The sequence below is a fragment of the Trachinotus anak genome, unplaced genomic scaffold (assembly GCF_046630095.1).
Source record: "Trachinotus anak isolate AG129_WGS33_773 ecotype Australia unplaced genomic scaffold, CSIRO_AGI_Tana_v1 ptg000003l, whole genome shotgun sequence".
In the NCBI taxonomy this organism is placed as follows: Eukaryota; Metazoa; Chordata; class Actinopteri; order Carangiformes; family Carangidae; genus Trachinotus; species Trachinotus anak.
Genome location: NW_027273854.1, coordinates 4466088 through 4486423, shown reverse-complemented (window position 1 = coordinate 4486423; position 20336 = coordinate 4466088). Strand labels below are relative to the sequence as shown.

The 20336-nt window shown below is 42.8% G+C and overlaps 1 protein-coding gene across 1 annotated transcript; it reads right to left on the bottom strand.

Moving 5' to 3' along the window:
* Nucleotides 1–14: 14 nt before the first annotated feature.
* aclya (ATP citrate lyase a) lies at nt 15–18708 on the bottom strand. Its single transcript, XM_071467665.1, has 28 exons — nt 18548–18708; nt 15735–15915; nt 13886–14008; nt 11823–11885; nt 11516–11706; nt 9144–9223; nt 8376–8506; nt 7387–7505; nt 6696–6832; nt 6524–6585; nt 6313–6430; nt 6034–6188; nt 5461–5554; nt 4814–4955; nt 4560–4728; nt 4372–4476; nt 4064–4260; nt 3905–3986; nt 3704–3814; nt 3460–3587; nt 3254–3347; nt 2944–3098; nt 2700–2850; nt 2455–2598; nt 2085–2198; nt 1904–1986; nt 1733–1809; nt 15–1629 (listed from the first exon to the last, which is right to left on the bottom strand). Exons 2-28 carry the CDS (start codon nt 15891–15893, stop codon nt 1535–1537), a joined length of 3279 nt encoding a protein of 1092 aa, XP_071323766.1. The 5' UTR covers nt 15894–15915; nt 18548–18708; the 3' UTR covers nt 15–1534.
* Between the last annotated feature and the right edge of the window lie 1628 nt (nt 18709–20336).

The window sequence follows — 20336 nt, the reverse complement described above, 5'->3', positions numbered from 1 at the left end:
ATATGCCGCATTACTACATTACATCAATTACATTTTATTTCACTCAATTACACAGTTGTCAACATACAACATCATCAGTACAGTGGTACATCCAGTTCACACCGAAACGGTTTAAAAACAAAAACACTGTGACAACACTGGTGAGGCTTGTGGTGTTCCACAGACGTTTTCTACAATTCTTCTAACATTTACATAAAAGATGACGCTGGTGATGGCCACCACATCTTTTGGACCAAATAAACTGTGGGAAAATGTATAACATTTAATTTCATTTTTGTATTGCACTTCAAATTCTAATGAGGACATTGTCAAAAAAAAAAAAAAAAAAAAAAAAAAAAAAAAAAAGGATAGTGATCTGGAAGGAGTGACAGATTCTTTAAGGTGAGTTGTCTGTGTCATATGAAATGGTTTTGTTAAAACAAGAACAGTCAGTGGGTAATAGATGGGGAAACACTCACCACTGGAAATGGAATGAAACAATAAGATGAAACAACTTCAATTTATTAAAAAAATATTACAACCTAACATATTAATCATGTAAAAATATATGATGGCATTTAATTGCCATCTTATAATGCTGTCACAAAAATATTCTAACAACAAGTAAGCTTATTGTAATGGGATTAGTGCATTTATGTTAACAATGTCAAGACAGAGTCGACCTAAAACAAAACTGAATAAGAAGACGGGATTATGACTCAAGTGCATTTCGCGATCTGAGGCAAAAGCCCTTATCCACTTAAATAGCTGGGGAAAGATAAAAAAAAAAACAAAAAACCTCTAGACTTTAATTTAAAACCTTGTAGGAAACACTCCCACATGATGCACCAGCTGAGAGAGAACATTTCCTGCAGACAGCAAATGGCAGCACCTGCCAGGAATGACTCATGAAGTGGTCCCGTTGGCCACAGTAAGCAGACTGCTGTTCCACCGCTACAGAAACGTTACAGAAAATCAAAACTACAACCGTTTGTTTTCACTATGAATACATCTATACATAAATAAAGCTCTGATCTACAGTATGTTCTCTTATTATCGGCGTGACTGCACAACCGGTTCATCCCTTGCAGCAAAAGCTCGTTGTTTTGAAGTGGCACAATGAAGAGAGCTGCACAGAGACACAATAGTCTGTGATAGACACACATGCTAGGTTAATACAACAATGTAATATTTGGGCGTAAATAACAGTACTTCACTGTTGTAGCCATCAGAGTTATAGTGGTGGTCGACAGTTGAATAATCCACTACCTCCCACCTGATTCATCATTAACTCTCACTAACACACAGTCAGACTGACTCTGTGTGACTGGAGCTTCACAGTTTACCAGGCTTCACTATTATTTACACAACTGCAGCACGAACAGGTTTCCAAAACTAAAAATATTAAATTCTTCTTATTAATATTTGACATTTTATTATTTATATATTAGTAGTAACATCTTCCCTATATTATGCCACAGCTTCGAGGTGATAGGTCACAGTGTGGGCGGGAGGATTGACAGCTGGCAGGGGGGGAGGGGTTCAGCCCCTCTGATTACATGGACATGTGTTCAGGGAGCACATAGGAGATGTCATCCCAGGGGTGGCGATACAGACCCTGCTTCAGCCTCTTCTGGTCCAGGTAGTGCCCTGAGGAGACAGAAAAGGGAAGGATTGATTGACACGCAAGGTAAAAGTCGACCATCTTGCATAAACGACCACAGCAGCGCGTCTGTGCGGAGTGATGACTCACCAATGAATCCCATGCTGCGTCCCAGGACAAAGATGCCATTCAGAGCGCCGATTTCCACAAACTCATCAGCTTCATCCCTGTGGTGGTGTGGTGGACAACGAGACAGCTGTACTCAGCAGAAAGTTCAACTTCATCAATCACTGTGAAGATGGCCAGTGTGTATCGTCTTACCTTGTAAAACCACCACAAGTCCTGAGCAAGTCCACAAAGGCCACGCCGATGAAACCGTCCACATTCAGGATCAAGTTGGGTTTCTGTCACCACAAGGCAGACGCAGAGGGGAAAAAATTATGTAATTCAAAACTGGTTTAATCATTATTTAGTAACAACATGATGAAGTAATGAATCTTACTTTGGATGTGGTGATCTTCTCCACATCTAGAGCGTAGTCCAGCAGCTGGGTGGAGGGGAAGTGCTGCTTCACAAAGTCCTTCAAGATCTGGACTCTCATGTCTGGATTGTTAATCTGAGGGAACAGAATATTCAGATTTTGTTTTTTTGTTGTTTTTTTCCCCCTGAAAATTTTACTATGGGTGTCAATTTTATTTATTTCTCTAGTGCTCGTCCTTTCCTTGTTAATTCTGGCCTTAAAGCAATATTGGCAGTGCACTGCAGCTCTTTTCCTTGTATTGCTTTATAAAAGATTCATGAAAAATGTAAAGTAGATCATTCTGCTGTTGTCCGTGCTGGATGTGCACGTGCTCGGGAGATGTGGTACTCACCGACTTGACTCTGTGTCCAATGCCCATGATCAGCTTTCCATCCTTCTTCATCTTGTTGACAAACTCCATCGGCAGCATCCCGCTGTCGAACGCCTTGCTGAACTGCTTCGCTGCAGCATCCAGAGCCCCTCCGAAGCGGTCGCCCTGAGGAGGCGACAAAGAACAAAAAAGACACATGTACATCCTCTGTTGATTTGTGCAGGCGGGTAAATAGTGGTCCTGCATCACAGGGAGCGGTGTCTTACAATAGTGAGGAGACCGGAGGTGAGGCTGGAGATGAGATCTTTGCCAGCTCGGGCGCACACAATAGTGTTGTGGGCCCCAGAAACAGCGGGGCCGTGATCGGCAGTCACCATCAGGCACATCTCAATGAACTGGCAGGCGTACCTCGGCAACCTGCAAACAAAGTGGGGGGGAACAACACACGATGATTTTGTGGTTCAAGGATTTCTCCAGAGTTTGTGTGAGCGGCTGGGATAAGACACTGACCTCCTCTGGAACCAGAGCAGACCCAGAGTTCCTCCCAGGCCTATTTCTGACTTGAAGACCTCGGTGATGGGCATGCCCGCGTAGATGAGCTCCTGACCTCTCTCGTCACAGATGCTGGTCATGAAAGAGGCTGGCTTACGGATCAGACCGAGCTCCTGCAGGGCAAAGAGAGGCAAGGAGGAATATGCTTACTTTTTCCATCTGTTGCAATTTAAAACAATATGATTTGTCCAAATGTTTTGCATTTTAACAATATCAACAATAAAACTCATCTACTGAGCTAAAAACGTGACTTCCTTGGCATACTCACTCGTGCCCAGGAGTAATCCATTGGCACAGTGGGGGGAGGCACCTCTTCGGCTGGCTGGATAACTCCTTTGGCAACAAGGTCATCATAAACAGATCTACATGGATGAAAGAGATGGTATAAAAAACAAAAATTCAAACAAACTCATCTGAAATTGACGTCCTGGGGAATATTTATCAAAGCAATGATGAACATGACTGTGCACGGACTTGATGATCTCGCCCAGCTCATCAAAGCTCTTTGGGACAAAGGCACCAGAATCTTTCAGAGCCTTGTTCTTGGCCACTGCTGTCTCAGAGGCCTGGTTGGCACAGGCTCCTGCATGGCCGAACTGAACCTGAGGGGGGAGAAAGGTGCAAACACGGGTCAGAAATCTCATTAAAACACTCATTTATTCTTTACAATCTCTCATTATGCAGATATCTAATGGTGCCTGGGATGCTGCCCTCTCACCTCTGAGGAGAACATGGTGGCACAGGTGCCAATACACCAGCAGACCACTGGCTTTGTGATCCTGCCCTGTTTAATAGCCTGGCAGATCTTGTACTCCTCTGTGCCTCCGATCTGTAGAAGGCAGAGACAGATGCTGGATGTAGCAAATCATTAACCGTTTAAAGCTGCAGGAAGCAGCGTGTGTGTGGATTTATTCCTCACCTCTCCAAGTACAACAATCATTTTCACTCCAGGCGTGTCTTGGTAGCGCAGCACATGGTCAGTAAACACGGAGCCTGGGTATCTGCAGAGGAGTCCAGAATTATACACCCATTCAAACACACAGACTCTCATCCTGGAGATAAAAAGGCAGCTACATACCTGTCCCCACCAATAGCCACACCTTCAAAAACACCATCTGTGGTGCGGGAGATGATGTTGTTGAGCTCATTGGACATGCCGCCTGAGCGGGACACGTAGGCCACGCTGCCTGGACGATAGAGCTTGGAGGCGAGGATGTTATCCAGCATGCCTCCGGTGTTGCCTATTTTGAAACAGCCCGGCTTGATTCCCCCAACCTGGAGGAGAAAAAAAAAAAAAAAAAAAAAGAAGAAGACACAGATTTGCTGAGAGGACAGAGCACAGAGGGAAACTGTGAGCCTTCTTACAAAGAGTGAAGCAAAACTAACCGTTGCTGGTCCAATGATTGTGACTCCCTTCTCGTCTGCTGCCTTGATGATCTTCCTGGTGTGGGCTTCGGGGATGCCCTCAGCGATGATGGCAATGGTGTGAATCTGAAAGCGATGGAGCAGAAAGGGTTAACTTTAGTAACTTACTTCAAGTTTATAGCTTCCTAATGTCACAGGAGGGGGTTCACCTGTGGGTACTGCATGGTCTCCATGGTGCTGTCGAAGGCCGAACGCAGAGAGGCAAAGTTGATGAGCACGTCCACGTCTGGGTGCTTCTTCATGGCGTCACTCATGTTCTTGTACACAGGGATGAGGATCTCCTTATGGCCCCAGTAGAACTTCTGTTTATGGTCCCCACTGGAAGGCAGCCGTGCAGAAATGAATTTGTCACACAGTGAAGCAACACTGTCTAGAGGTTGTCATGAACATGACATGAACTTACGTGAACGGGTAGACCATAGCTGCGACAGACGGCTCATCTCTGGAGCAGACGTAGTCAAAGTCCATCATGCCCTGCACTGCCCGAGTCTGCATACCCCACACGATGGACTTGGTGTGTTTGGTAAAGAGGGTAGTTGCCTTGGCTACAGGGAGAGGATAAAGAGAAGATGACAGATTGAAACTGAAGACAAGGTGAATTTTCCAGAGATTGAAAATGTCACTTCTGCCATCGATAAGAGATCAATATCATCAATACTAAAGCAGACAGAGAAAGTCTGTCACCCCCACTAAGCCCAGGACACTTCAGGAGTCTGGGAGTATAAACCTAGTTAAGCTGCCGACTGCTTCTATAGATAATTACAACAACAAAAAACAATAAAACATGTTGATTTTTAAGATATTTGAGAATAGATGTGCATGTGTGGAACTGTACAGAGAAACACTGTCAGTTTCAGTTTAATGAAGTTTGGATTGCAGGGTCCTCCTGCTGTCCAGAGAGGGAGCTATAACACAACACCTCGATTCAACCAAGCACGTTCCTGTTATGCTGCCCAGCAGAGGAACCGTGTATGAAAACATCAAAGACTTCCCAGTGCAGTGGTGTGTTAGTGTGTGTGTGTGTGTGTGTGTGCGTGTGTGTTTTCTAACCAATAGGAGCTCCACTTTTGGCCTTCTTGGCTGGTGAGCCCTCTACTCTGGCTTTGTTCTCAGAGAAAGAACTGGTTCTGCTGGACACTGGTGTCTGCAAATGACAAGAAATACAAAAAAACAATGACTTTTATTTTGTAATACTTTTGTGCACAAAGGTCTATATCTACATTTAAAGTGAACATGCATACATATCCATGTGTGTGCACATGTGGAGACATACACACACACACACACACACACACACACACACACACACACACACACACACACTCTCTTTGCTGAAAGTGCACACTGCACATTCTTAATGGATGCCCTGAGGCAGTCATGGTGGGTAACTGTGTCTCACGACTGTTTGAGTGAGAGCGGCCCACAATGCCCTGCACTGCTCTCACACAAAAGAGCCATTGGGCTTCTGATAATCTGGTTCACTAAAAAGGACGAGAGACTGTGGCGCGTAAGTCTCCTGCACCACGCTATTGGTGGGTTTGACGATCATGAATTGACTGCGCAGCGAGCCGACAGGACACCGAGACAGCCTATTTGTCTCCGTGGAGCCAGTATGTGTCATACCGATGTGCTGCCGCTGGTGTTGAGCAGGAAGTTGGCAGTGTGGGCAGCAACAGGAGGCTGGTTGGGGATTGGCCGGTGGCCCAGTGCCATGCCAACAATGGCGGTCATGTGAGTTTCTGTGCCAAAGACATGGATGGGGATCCCAGTGGTCTTGCCTGAGGAGAGCAGGTAATAAGTGTGACGTGTGAAAACCTGCAGGTACTTGCAGATAAAACACCCAAGACATACTTTCGTAATGAGGGGATTTAAGTATGAATCAGCACAACACAAGAAACGTACCAACTTCTCCCATCACTCTGAGGCCTTCCTGGTAGTTGGGGCCTCCACGGCGGACAAAAATGGTGACCTCATGCTCCTTTAGTGGCACCTGATAGTCTCTGATGGCTCGGACAATCCCCTGGCAAACACAAGCATATACTCAGTAAATACTCTGATACAGTGTGAGTAATATAAGGCTATGAAAACAAACAAAAAGCACATTATACTGTACCTTAAACGTTGCTGCAACATTTGTGAAGTTTGCAATGCTTCCGCCGATGATCAGAACCTTTCCTGGAAAACATTATTTTCATTGAAACATTATTTTTTTTGGGGGGGGGGGGGGGGGGGGGGGGTGCTATTTTCAGCACACACAGGAAGTTTTGAGACATCTGTTTTCCTACCATCAATGTGCTTCTCTCTGGTCATCAGGGACAGGATGGTTTTGGCGTAGTCATAGGTCTGCTGCTCGCTCGGTGCTCCTGAATACTCTCCGTAATTGGCCAGCTCGTTGACGCCACCCAGGTCACAGATTGTGTCACTAAGAGAGGTTTACATGGGTCACACACACTCAGGAAAACGCTATAGCAACTACAGCTGTTTATCTCCTTTAGTCTTTACAGCTCCAACAATAAACCTAACTTCAGGAAGAATAAGCACTAAGCTCACTCTCTCTGTATATTCTGAATTAATATCGCACTGTAAACAGACACAACAACCTAACAGTGCACAGGGGGAATAATTAGTCGTGGCTGATGTGTCTGCATGTTACGCTTTACACCCCCGACAGACGGCATTCCTCCAGACGCTCACTAAAAACAGCAGCATCGAAGAATCCAATTTAGCAGGCAGCTGAACGGGCAGAGTCTGAGCTGCTGCACCATCACTCTCACTACTGCATCGCTGGCTTACTCCCCTAACGCTAAACCCAATTATGCGTAGTGCAATCAATATAATGAGGATAAAGTCAGGGGACAACTTAAGCAACAAAGAAAAACAGCCAGCTGACTTATTTCATACGTGGCTACTGGCGTCTTATTTATTCAGGATTTGATTTATGGAGTCAGGTCTTGCTCGGGCTCTGTGGCTGGGTACCTGTACACCACCGAGGCCCCTCCTCCTGCCACCATGGTCCAGATTCTGCCTCGGGGGTTGAGCAGGGTGAGTTTAAGGCTGGCGCCACTCTTGGCGTCCAGGTCGGCGATGTAGGCCTCCTGTCAAGGAGTCAAAGGAAAGGTCAGTGAAGAGGTGAGAGGATGGTTATATGAATGCTGCAGAGGGGGTGGAGTGGGGGTGTGATCGCAGCCTTAATCACAGCAGGACCTTCACGAGCACCACTTCATTTGGCTACAGTTCATTGCATGTGCTTGAATTGATGTTGAAGAGCCACTCACTGGAAATATTGAGTTTACATTAGGCGTGGTGGTGGATGTGATGTGCATGAGTGGTTGTTTTTGACAGTCAGGGCCACAGCTGGTGGCTGAGAGTAAAAAAATGTCCCAATCAAAGACACCTGCTGCTGCACCCCCACCCCCCACCCCCCCATCTCCACTCTAGACTCACAGCAGTCCAATTAGACCAGGCCGTCTGGTACACACACAGCCCGTCTCAAACAAGCTACCACACACATCAGCCAGAAATAGCAAAAGAAAACCTGAGTACATAAACACTCTTCATTCACATCCACATTATGTTTATTACTGAGCTCTTTCTAAATAAATCAATGACAACACAACTGCTTCAATTATGAGATGATAATATGCACAGGTCCACCTCTTCTTAATGAGTCACGAAGGCTGATTAACAGCTGTGTGTTGATACAACACTTCCTAATTAATCCACATGGGCCAGCCAGGACAGTACGAGCTGCAACAGACATTTTCTACTGCACATTTAGTGAGAATATAATTTGAAAAAGGCGGAAAACAACAGTTTACGTTACCTCTAAAATTGGTACTTTGCTAGTTTTACATTCTGCTCCACAGCCTTTGTAAGCATTTTTCCTGCCTTACTGGACGACAACACCAGCTCTTTAGTGCTGACAGGCTGAAATCTGATACAGTGCTAGCCCCCCCCCCCCTAACCTCAGGATAGGCCTCCCTGCCAAAAGGTGGAGGGAACTCCACGTCACCCCACTTGGCCTTGCAGATGTAGTCAGCCGTGGCATCAATCTTGGCTGCCATGTCCAGCACGTAAACTCCATCTTTTGTGACCACTGAGGAGGTGGAGAGAAAACAAACAAAAACATGTTAGGATCTATACCTGAACGAGATTTACAAAACAGCCACCTGCTGAGGTTCACTGTGTTAGCACAGGGCCTGAGCTTTAAATAGGCCAAGGGAAAACTGGAGAGGACGGTGATCAGGTCCAGGTGACCCACAACCTTCCTGCTGTCCCCGCAGGAGGTGGAAGGGAAAGAAAGATGGGGAGGAGGTGGTGCGACATCAAAGCAGGGAGAGCTGGTCTCAGTCCCCAACCACATCCACAGCAGCAGCTGCCAGAGGGCATAGACTGGTGCCCAATTACTCGTTATAAACATACATTATAAACACACGCTGCCTTCATCAAACAGCAAGTACATGAATTATTCACCTATTTCCTCCCCCAGTGTTAAAAATGTGGCAGAATCAACTTCTTCCTCCTGGTTTCTAGATGATGTTTCATTATGCATTGATGTTTCCTGCCCTATTTCCTCTTGATGTTTCTTTTCTAATTTCATAACCTGATAACATATGTATGAGTCTGTGTTGAGATAAAGTGTAAATGCTATCACAATTGCTTGTTAAGACATAGTTTTCAATTTTATTCTGGATTTCAGTGAAGGAAACAACAACAACAAAAAAAAAAGTTACCCAGTGGGTTGATCTCCAGGTATGTGAAGAACAGGTCCTCATACAGGTTAAAGAGTCCAACAATGAAGCTGGCCAGGACCCTGCAGAGAGATGACGACATTCAACACATGAAACTTACATTTTAGCAGCTGCAGCAGCAGCAGCATGGACCGAGCACGTCTGGTTACCTGTATCACATTATCAAAAGATATAATCACATTAGTGCTAAAATAAATAAACAAAAATCAGACAACTGATAAATCAACAGAACATTTATCTCCAACTATTTTGATTTGCTTCTCAAGAAAATGTGCCAATCATTCACTGGCACGTGCTTCTTAAATGTGCCTCTGTGACGATTGTAAACTGAATCATCTTTGGATTTTGGACTGTTGATCAGACAAAAACAATCTGAACACATCAGCGTGGGCTCTGAGAAATCATCAGAGGGATTTTTCACCACATTTCTGACATTTTATAGACAAAACAATGATCAACTGGGCAAATAACAGGCTGATTAATTAATTATTTAAAATAATAAATTAAAATTAAAATAATGTTAAGTTGCAACCCCAAATTGTATTGAATCAATGCAAGATCACTGTAACTCTAAGAGGGCAGACAAAGAAAACAATTTGTCAACTGAATGCATTTACCGTTTGCTGGAGTTAATTATTTTGAATATTTTATAGATGTATGGTTCAATATATTAATTTCCCATGAAACAACAACAAAGTTAAAACCCTAGGTATTTAATTCTTCCAGTGATATTAGATATCTATCAACAAACATGACAGAACATGTCAAATATGCAGTAACTAAACAGGCAGCTGAACAGCACGACCATTATATTTTCCACATAATTCAAACCATGACAAACAACAGGCAATATCACTGAAGACTGTTAAGGCTGAGCTGGACAGGAAACAGTGTACCTGTAAATCATCTGCAGAGACGTTGCTGTGAGAGGAGGAAAAATCTAATTTACTTCCTCCTTCATGTGTCAAAACAGAGCAGTGAGGAGTTGGGGGGGTGTTACTGGAAGAGGAGGAGGAGAATGGGTGGTGCTGGAGGAGGGAGGCAGTATTTTGCTCTCCTCTCCTGCCTGTCAGTTGTTCTGGCAGCTCAGAGCCTTGTGTAACAAACGTCAGCCCACTGTCAGGACTCTGAATGGGCCCTGGGAGAAAACTGTGACCCGGACCCAGAGTGACTCAGCTTCCCAAACATGTCTGATTCTGGAAAAACAGCCAAGTGCAGCTCTTGTTTTCAATCCAGAGTGTGGAGGGGGGGGGAGTGTATGGGGGTGAGGAGGTGAGCCATGGTTGGCAGAGTGATTCCTGGGGCGGCTTCTTCAATGTCAGCCAAGACAGTGAGTGCGGCCAGAATCTGCCGTCATAAGAGCGCTGCTGGAGAGATGGACGGGAGGGGCTGGGTGGTGAGCCAGTGGACCGTACCCATCAAAATAAACAGACGTGCTCTGAATGTGGCTGTAGTGTAAAAACGGCCGGGGGTGGAGGCTGATCGAAGAAAGGCGAAGCAGAGGAGGGAGTTTGTCATTTGTCTAATGGAAACCCTCCGCCCATCTCCTCCTGCTCCCCCCATCTTTACTGCCAATACCAAAGTGCTCTCTCTTCCGTCAGTTTAAGTGACGCTTTTGTTTTCCACCATCGGTCAAGAGTTAAACCATAAAATGGAAAATGCACTTTTCCGCAGTTTGGTGTTGAGCTACATCAGTAAGTTGTGAGTGGGAAAATGTTCAGTTTTATTTTTATTTTTAAAATACCAACATCCATGTTGTAGAAAGGCTATAATATAGCTAGAATTTTTTATAGGTGTTTTTCATTTTTAAAGCCCACAGCGTTTAGCTGTTACACGGTTACTGCTTCAAAATAAAATACCTTTTTTTGTCGTTCTAAAATCGATTTGTCAAATCACATATTCTCATCTAAACACAAATAAACTTTGAAAATGAACAGCTAATTTTGAGTGTATGAGACTGAATATATTCTGACTTCTTCATGAGCATCGATGCAGTCAAATGTGTAGCACAATAACAGAAACACTTGTCTAGGTTAATAAAATCCAATATAATATAGAAAAAAGCTAATTCTGTGATATATTAAGCTTTTCAAATTAAATTTTAGTTGGTAGCATTATGACAGAGCTCTTAGTTTAACTTTATTTTTCTGTATTAGTCTCCTTTTATTTCTTTTTGTGCAGTCTATACCTGCTTCACTAAATCATGCAAACAACACAAACACAAACTACAGCACCGAAAATGACCAGTGGTGAATAAACTCCTCCTCGCAAAAAGTAAATGGTTATTGCATTGGACTACATTCTTTAATGCTTCAACACCCAAATACCATTTTCACTTCCTCTCTCCAACTTACGCTCTCTTGTCATTTGGTGCGTGGGTCAGCAGCTCTTTCTTCACAGAGTCTTCGGTGATCTTTTCATCCACCCCAATTAGCAGCTTCTTTGCCTTGGCATCCACGTCTCCTACGTCCACCCCTCCCTCATGGTGAAACAGCACGTAGTCTCCCTCCCGGCTGGCGTAGATGCAGACATAGAACTCCTCCTCCTGAACAATGGACCATTGAATTGACAAAGATGTCAATTAATAAATGTCACTTTACCAGAGATTTAATTTATCTTCTACCACTAGGATTTATTAGTAGTGGTTTAGAAGTGGTTTACCTGCTTGTGGGGGACAAACGGCTCGATGAGGAAGTTCTTGAGGATACCCTTGGCTTTTCCCACCTGAGGATTATCAACAAAATAATTGTCTTAATGAAAAGGATAAAATATACTGTAATGAGAGAAAAACTAAAACATAAGAATGAATTCCCATTGGGAAAAAATACACGACAGATGCTCTCCGGTCAGCAGATTGTGGATGTTTCCACATTAATGCATTAATCCCTTATTTTCAGACATAATTGCTGGACTGTTAAAACACAGAGGACCATAATGTGGCACGAGTGAATAGACGTTTCAAAGGAAAAAAAGGAGACAGGTTGGGAAGAAGGAAAAAGAAAATGTCATCATTTATTACTCTAGGAAAAGCCCCACTAACACAGCCACAGCTCATTTGGTGAAGCTGTCACTGTTCCTCTGTTAAAGGCCAACAGGCAAAAAGTAACCAGGGACTGGCTGAGAGCAGCCAGCCGGAGAGAACAGGAAAATAAATTATAATAATAATGAAAAAGGAGAGAGGGAGTTGCCATTTTAAGGAGTGAAAATAAAAAGGGGTCAGATGATGGGTGGAAAAAAAAAAAAACACAAAGCCTATCTGACTGAAAAAGACACAAGGGGCTTCCAGATAAATAACACCTCTGTGACTGCCTCGCAGAAGAAAAGAGGAAGGTATTTATGCTGTGAAGACAATTTGTACTGCGAATGACTCAGTTTAACCACTTAATGGAAGTGGTAATGAAGTGAAGCGATGTGGCCAAGTGCTGCAGAGAAGAGCAGAGAACAACTTGTAGATAACATACAGAAGAAAATAAGAAACAGGATATGTTGAAATAGAAAAGTGTGAACAGGCTGCCGTAGAACAAAGATATCAACAGCTGCTGGTGCGTGACTTGTTCGTCTAAACACTGCTACCCTGATGACTTCTTGTTCTAAAACAGTAACTTGGAAATAATTTACAGTCAAACCAGACCCTTGCATGTAGGTGGCAACATCCTAGAAAATGAACATGAAGACATAAAACTTTCTTATTTATAAAAAGACCAAGATAGTTGTTTCAGGTTACAGATTTATTCTACTTTAATGCAGCTTTTTACATTTTTAGGTTAACAGTTAACCATGCTAGCTGCTTGTGGTTGCTTCAAGCTAAATGCTAATGTTAAACTGATACATGCTCGAAATGACAATGCTAACATGCTAATGTTCAGCAGGTTTAATGTTTACAATGTTTACCATCTTAGTTTTGTGGGTTAGCATGCTAACATTTGCTAATTACCATTAAACACAAATTACAACTGAGACTGATGGAAGTTATAGTTGTTAATAATACATCAGAGTAAGTTTTGACTTATATAGCAGTTGATAAATGTTAAACCTTGTAACAATTCATCCAGTGAGTCACTTCCAATTTCATGACAATTTATCTGTGTAGGTTCCTTAACTCTAGTAAATTACTTTCAGTCTCTGGAGGACAGTGAAGATAACGTAATCCAACAAGCTGAAACACTGTCTGCGACACAGCTGCGGCTTCATTTATTCTTATTTACTGCCACCAGCAGCAGCTGACAGTTTCATCTCATCTGTGAAGAGATACATCCACGCAACCTCAGAGCTGCAACACACCGACACACAGACAGACACACACTCTTCTTCGGCACTTTATGAACCGTCAGCGTCCCTCCGTAACTTGCCTCTTGGTTTATGAGGCCAAGCGGCGTCTCCGTGGCACAGTGATGGATCTTTTGTGCTGTGCTTACGCGGACTGGATAAATGGACCAACTGTTTATTCACTAGCTGCACCCACCTCAGATGACTGGACTGATTTACAAGCAGCAGACTAACAGTGAACCCCCCCCCCCCGGGCATCAGGCAAAAATATATACAGAAACCAAATGAGCCAGTGCGAAACAGGGTGAAGGAAAGGACAACAGGAGGAGGGTCTGAATAAAGCACTGGGATAATATTGATCGGAGGAGTGCTCAGCAAAGTGCACACCCTAAGATAGAGGGGGTGGGTGGAGGTAATTGACTGAGGAACAGCAGAGAGGGAGAGGGTGGATAACGTACCATCGTCTCTTTCATTAGGCGGGGCTTCAGCCACTCTTTGACGCCCTTCAGGTCCAGGTTGACGCCGACCAGGCCCAGCTTCCCTCGCCTTTTGATCAGCTGGTCTGGCTTCACCACCAGCCTCTGAAAAAAACAACAACAAAAAAACAAAGACGCTGTATGTAAGCATTTCCTCAACTGAAAGGCATCAAACTGATATTCTCATTTTCAAATGCTCAGCAGAATGACTACAGTCAACTTTATATCTCATTTTATTCAAATCACATATGATTTCCTGCTGTGTCACATATTTTAAAGGGAGTAAATCAGGAAAAATGAATGATTGATTTCCTCAAGCTGCTCTGTTACAGTCACGTCCTTACAGACTATTTATTGACATGACACAGCATTTCAATTTATTCAATTCAGTTTTTTTTTTGTGTTGGGCTAAATCATAACATGCATCATCTCAAGGCACTTTAAAGGATAAAATGCATTGAAAGTGTTATTAAAATGTCATATTCTGTTTGTTTGCTTTGGTTTGTTACTAATGGACAAATTTGTCAAAGTCTGTCATTGATTCTCCATCACGCTTCATTAGTTGTCAGATACAGTTGAAAAGGTTACAAGTAAAATTATATGAATCCATTAGTCGAATGACATAAAATAAATTAGTGACAGTTTATTAAATTGTGTTAAAAAGTATTGTTCTAAAAAAGAAGTTTGCTAGTTTCACTCATCATAATTTCCACTCTTCTTTATTTTATAAATATTTTTTCAATTTATAAAGCCACTAATTCAGCAATTAATCATGAAGATTTCTAGCAGATTCATTGATAATTAAAAGTATCATTAGTTGCAGCCATAGATTCAACAGAAATGAAGTCTGTTTCAGATTAAGCCAAATGTTTAAAGTCGCTCATTGATCAGGAATCCAGCATGAAGATGTGCTTCATAACTGCATTTGAAGAATTGCAAATAAAGCTTATGCAGGCTGGTGGCTGACGGCTGGTCATTCTTCTTATTTTTATTCAGAATATGTGACTGCAGATATTTGCTTATGTAGTCGTGTTGTCACTCAGGTATCTGGGTTCCTCAACAAATCCCAGGTGACCAAATAGTATTTATCGCCCGAAAGCTGAGCTGCAAATTATTCGAGTAGGAATCTCTCATACGTATCATTCCCTGATGACACAAACGCGAAATTACATCCAGCCCCCACCGACGAAGCCCGCTTCCTCTCACTGGCAAGTCAGATAAAGAGAATGACTTATGACAGTGGAGCCATTAGGATCTGGGAGCTCGCCAGTCAGCAAAGGAACAGAGGGCCGAGGGTGAAAGTTAATGCAATTTCCTAATCAATTCTATGGCAGCACATATCTCCGTGTATCTGTCCTCCGCATCCTCCTCGTACCTTCCAGATAAAAACCTTCAGTCGTGAGGGAGAGACGAGATGAGTCATAGTCTGATTCAATTAACTTCTATTATAGCCCGTCTATCTATATCTATTTCGCTATGAAGACCAGTGAGATCAGGGCAAGATGGAGACCACCCTCTGCTGAACTCTGACCTCCCTGTGGAGAGGGCGAGTGACAGTTTCTCTACATTTTCCTCTTTCGTCCTCTTCCAAGTCAGAGCCGCTGCTGTCTGTGACGTCGGGTAACAAGCGCCAAGAGACCACTTTACTGCCAGCCTAAGTAAGTGTGTCTATTAGAGGAGATCATTTTTCACAAGTTTAAGAGAGACGGATGCTTTCGACATTTATGGGCATGTAAATAAATCTGTGATGTAACAAGCCGTCCATGCAGGTAAAGACAATTTTACTTTGTCATAAACGGACATTTCCGCCACAGCTGGTCTTCGGTCTTACCTCGGTGAGCAGCCATGGGTGCTCTTGCGCCAGTCGGTCAAAGTCGGTCTCAGCCGTCACGTTGGCGTAGCGGAATCTGTTCTGGACAGCCGCCGACGTGCAGATGTGCTTGTACAGGAACTCCTTCCCTGTCTGCTCGGAGATGGCTTTGGCTGACATGACTGCTTTAGTCTAGACTGGCCTGAGAGGCCGGGGAGACAGAGAGAGAGGTGAGCAGGGAGATGATCAGATGAGCAGTGAGATGAATGAATAGAAAGATGTGGATGGACGGACAGATGAATACAGAAAAGCAGACATGATGGACAGAGGCAGGGAATTCTGCTTTACTGCTTCCTGGATTAATGCAGGACGCGTGAAGAATGAAAAAACAACAACAACACGTCTGCTGTCAAGAAATGGTCTGATCACTATGTGCTTGAAATACAGCTCTGTAATTTGTATTTTCCATGAACTGTATTTTTTTTAAAAATGAAGAAAAAACTATTACATAATGTTATTTAACTGCCAGAAAACACAGTCACATTTCCTCTTTTCCCCACACTGAACCAAGCGAGACGCAGACTGTGACGCCAGGGAAGCTGAGTCCGACACAATCAGCCTCGCTTTGTTTGACCTGCTCAGTAATGAGGTAATGGGCACTTATTTGGCCCTCAGACAATCAGATTCTAATGGGGCAACAGCAGCCTGTGTGCAGAACTGGACCCCAGCCACTTGTCTACAACTGCAGAGCAACCTCAGTTTGATCTGACGTGACCTAATATTATCAGAGCTGGAAAGCACGCGAGACACATGAAGTGATAAGAAATTGATTTTTGCTGCACTGATTTCTTTTACTAACGTGGTGGAACATGACGGATCTAAAACAACCTGTAATACCATCTATAAAGTTTACTGCAGCAGGGCGGAGCTATGACCTTTATTCTTTGGCCAGACGTTTCACGCAGTGACGTCATGTCCAGCACACACAGCTCGCAGCAGGACATCCTGGTTTTAAACTCACAGCGTCATCGGTTCATTCATTTCATGATGAACATGACAAAAATCTTTACAGCTGTATCTTTACTCCACAAAGTAAACAAAAAAAAAAAAAAAAAGAAAAAACACACAACACGGAATAATTTTAGGTCAATGACTGAACCCAGATCAGGAGAAACAGGATAGTCAATTACACTGTAATTTGGAATTACAGCACTTGCAGAAATATGTGGTGTAGCAACACAGGATTTCACTGAACCTGTCCCTGATGTGTGCCGCTGCCTTATTATACGAGAGCAAACACATTAAAGTCCACACTGAAATCCAGTAGCTCGTAGCGGCTACGTCTGATCAACAAGAACAGAATGTACTTCTCACACCAACATGGCTTTAACCCTGACACAAAATAATAGATTCAAACTTGGGGGAAGATCATTTTCACCCGTTTTACCTGTTACGTCTCCAGTTTCACTGACTAAAATAAATATAGGTGTAACTCATTAGATCATCTATCATTAGATCTGATCTGCTTTAACCTCAGAAAACACAAGAGAGCAAAAAAATTAAATACAAGTGTTTCCTTAGAGTTAAAACTATCACTCAATTAGTCAGTCGACAAACATTTTGATTATTGATTCATAGTTTCAATAATTTTTCACGCAGTAATGCCAAACATGACCTAGTTTCGGCTTTTTATTTCCTGCTTTTCTTTGTCTCCTGTGGCAGTTTAATGAAAATCTTTCAGGTTTCAGGCTGTTGGTCTGAGGACATCACCCTGAGTTTTCAGAAACCGTGATGGACATTTTTAACTACTCTGACTTTTCGTAGATGAAAAGATGGATGGTTTGATGCATCACCCACTGGATCGACCACCAGTTTGCGATTTGAGGACTTGTTAAAACTGGTTGGCTCTGGATTCCCAAAGTCCTTAGAAGCAAATGTTAAGGTTTCCACCTCAAATCAATTGGACACCAATGTTGAGAAATGTAGCTTATTAAGGCTATAATACACCGAGGTCTTCCTTCACCTTCTCAAAGCCTGACAACCACTGTAACCTTGCAGGGATGCAGCACCTGCTGTGTGTTTCATTAAGCTGAAAGCCCTGATGTCGGCTCAAACCGGACTCCCCTGTCTACACTGCTGTGCAGGCAGCCATTTCTTAAATGGATTAATGGGACTGTCATGGACCTTTCTCCCTATTGATCACTGTTGTCCCTGAGTCACCACAGCACTGGTTCCAGACCAGACAAACATGGTTTATCCAGAGCTCATCCTTGTTCATATATCATCCACTTTCTCTGTGGCAGAGGTATTAAATATCTCTGCTGCACGACAGCCACAACACCGATCCAGCTGATGCACAGTTACATCTAAAAACAGGAGGTGATGGAGGCAATATGTGATTCAGATTCAAATGCATACTAACTCAAGTTTAAAAAAAAAAATGCATTAAAAAGATGAAAGTTTTAGCTTCAAGTTTACAAATTTTGACCTGATAACTCAGTGAAAAATAAACCTGCTTGACTTTGCAAGAGGACTGAGTCACACATCCTTGAGAAGAAGGATTGTGTCAACTGATTCATTCATTTACAAACCGGTCAGACAGCAATGCAACCCCCCCCCCCCCCCCCCCCCTTCCTAACCACATCTCTTTTCAGTGAATAGTTTCAGGGATTGTTCAGCCTCGGTTATTGTACAGGTTGGTGGACCGAGCAGCTCTACTTGTTTCACCTTCTTATCTTCTGTCAGAGAGGCACAGACACACAGAGACAAAGAGTTAGAGGACGCAGAACAAAAGCAAACCTCTTCATTTAAAAGCTGGAATTATTTTTTTTTACCTTGCTTTTTGACTGTTTTTTCTTCCTCTGGCAGCTGTAGAAGCACGTCGCGGGTGGATGTGAGAGTTTCCTCGGCAGTGCTGCTCCACTCACGCCGGCTGTGGAGACCAGTGGTGCCGGAGAAAGACGCTTCCTGGGAGTTTTGTCTCCATCGTTCATCTGCCGATAGGCTTGGCTGATGTTTTCTGGCCTCTGATTGGTTCATTCCACACCATGCTCTATTGCTCCCTTCAGGGGCTGTAGGAAATGAAAACCTCTGAGCGGCACACAAACACTGGGGCAAATAGTTTAAACTACACAACCCGGATCTTTGATGCTTTTTATGGCTGAAATCTGATTTAAATATCGCTGTGCTTTGAAGAAATGTGGAAAAGTTCATTATTTATATTCGCATTATCGGGAAATTTGATAATTAAGTATTTTTAAATAATAATTTTTGCTTTTATAGCTGACTCACTCACTCCAGCTGCAAAATGAAAACACCAATGACATACCTCATGCATTGTCCTCTACTTTATTGAAGCACTGAAACATTTCTCATGATTTCTCAAACAAACACAAACATTTTAACAAAGTACATTTACTCTCAACACAAATCTGACATACTTTCATTTTACTTTATAAATAGCACTTCTATTCCATTACAGTTCAGATGGCAATATTGTAGTTTTTACTCCACTACATTTATTTGACAATTAATCATTTTTGTATACAAACCATAATGAGCTCATAAAATATGATGCCTCGCTCTAGATTGACAGTATGTAACAGTATATTAAATACTTCAAAGTGACTTAACCCTGACCAACTGAAACAGTAAAATGCTACTGTGTTGTAAAACCAATAAAATTAAAATGATATAAAATGATATGACACTCACAGGGTTTGTTTTGGTAGTTTTACTTACTTTTGCCAGTCGTACTTTGAATGCAGGACTGCTTCTTGTGATGGATTATTTCTACAGTGTGGTGTTGCAACTTTTACTTAATTACAGGGTGTAAATACTTATACAATACAGGTTTTCTGTGATTATTTTCCATCAAAAAAACTTGAATTTTCCCAATAAGTTCACGTCAGATAACTGGGCCAAAATCAAATCAAGTAATTCCGGGAAGTACTTGAAGGTATCATTAGCTCCCACACACACACACACCACTCATGGAGAAAACAGGGCAATTATCTGCCGCTGATGTTGATTGGTTGACATTGTTCTTTATCTACACAGCAGCCAATGAGGAAATCACTTGATCTTGCACACACAACCAACACATCGACTCTGTAGTGACAGTGTGACTTGTCGGGTTCATGGTCTTTCACCTGTCCTTGGCCTAGACCAGGAATAGTTATTTTTAGTTTGCATGATGTAATGGAGAGTAAATGCAGCTGTCTTCAGTATATATTTGTGTTTGAAATAGAGGCAGCCCTTATAAAAAACAAACATTTAGCCTTTTCAGACACTTGGAGCAAAGTGTGTTGCAAGTGTGGTGGCGTCAACCTGATAAGGTGCAACAATAAGAAGAATGGCAAGAATTAAAAGCAGTAGATAATAAGCACAAATACAATATTAGAGTATATTAGTCAATGCAAATGGGATGCACCTCTAAGGTAACAGATGGGTCAACTGGAGTGAGGATATTACAGCTGAGCACTTGCACCATCACAGGCAATGCTCTGGGTAGTTTCTGGCAGTTTTACTGTCTATGACAAATCTTTCTGGATTTTCACTGTGCCAGACTCTTATGCAAACTCAAACTGAGGGGAGATCAGACAAATGGTGCAATCCAGTCTG

Coding starts and splice junctions, on each gene's coding strand:
- aclya (XM_071467665.1), bottom strand. CDS start 15,893: ATGTCAGCCAAAGCCATCTCCGAGCAGACAGGGAAGGAGTTCCTGTAC. Junction 9,224..11,515: donor GCACCAAATGACAAGAGAGC/GTAAGTTGGAGA, acceptor ATCTCTCTGCAG/GGTCCTGGCCAGCTTCATTG. Junction 8,507..9,143: donor CCTGGAGATCAACCCACTGG/GTAACTTTTTTT, acceptor CCACCTCCTCAG/TGGTCACAAAAGATGGAGTT.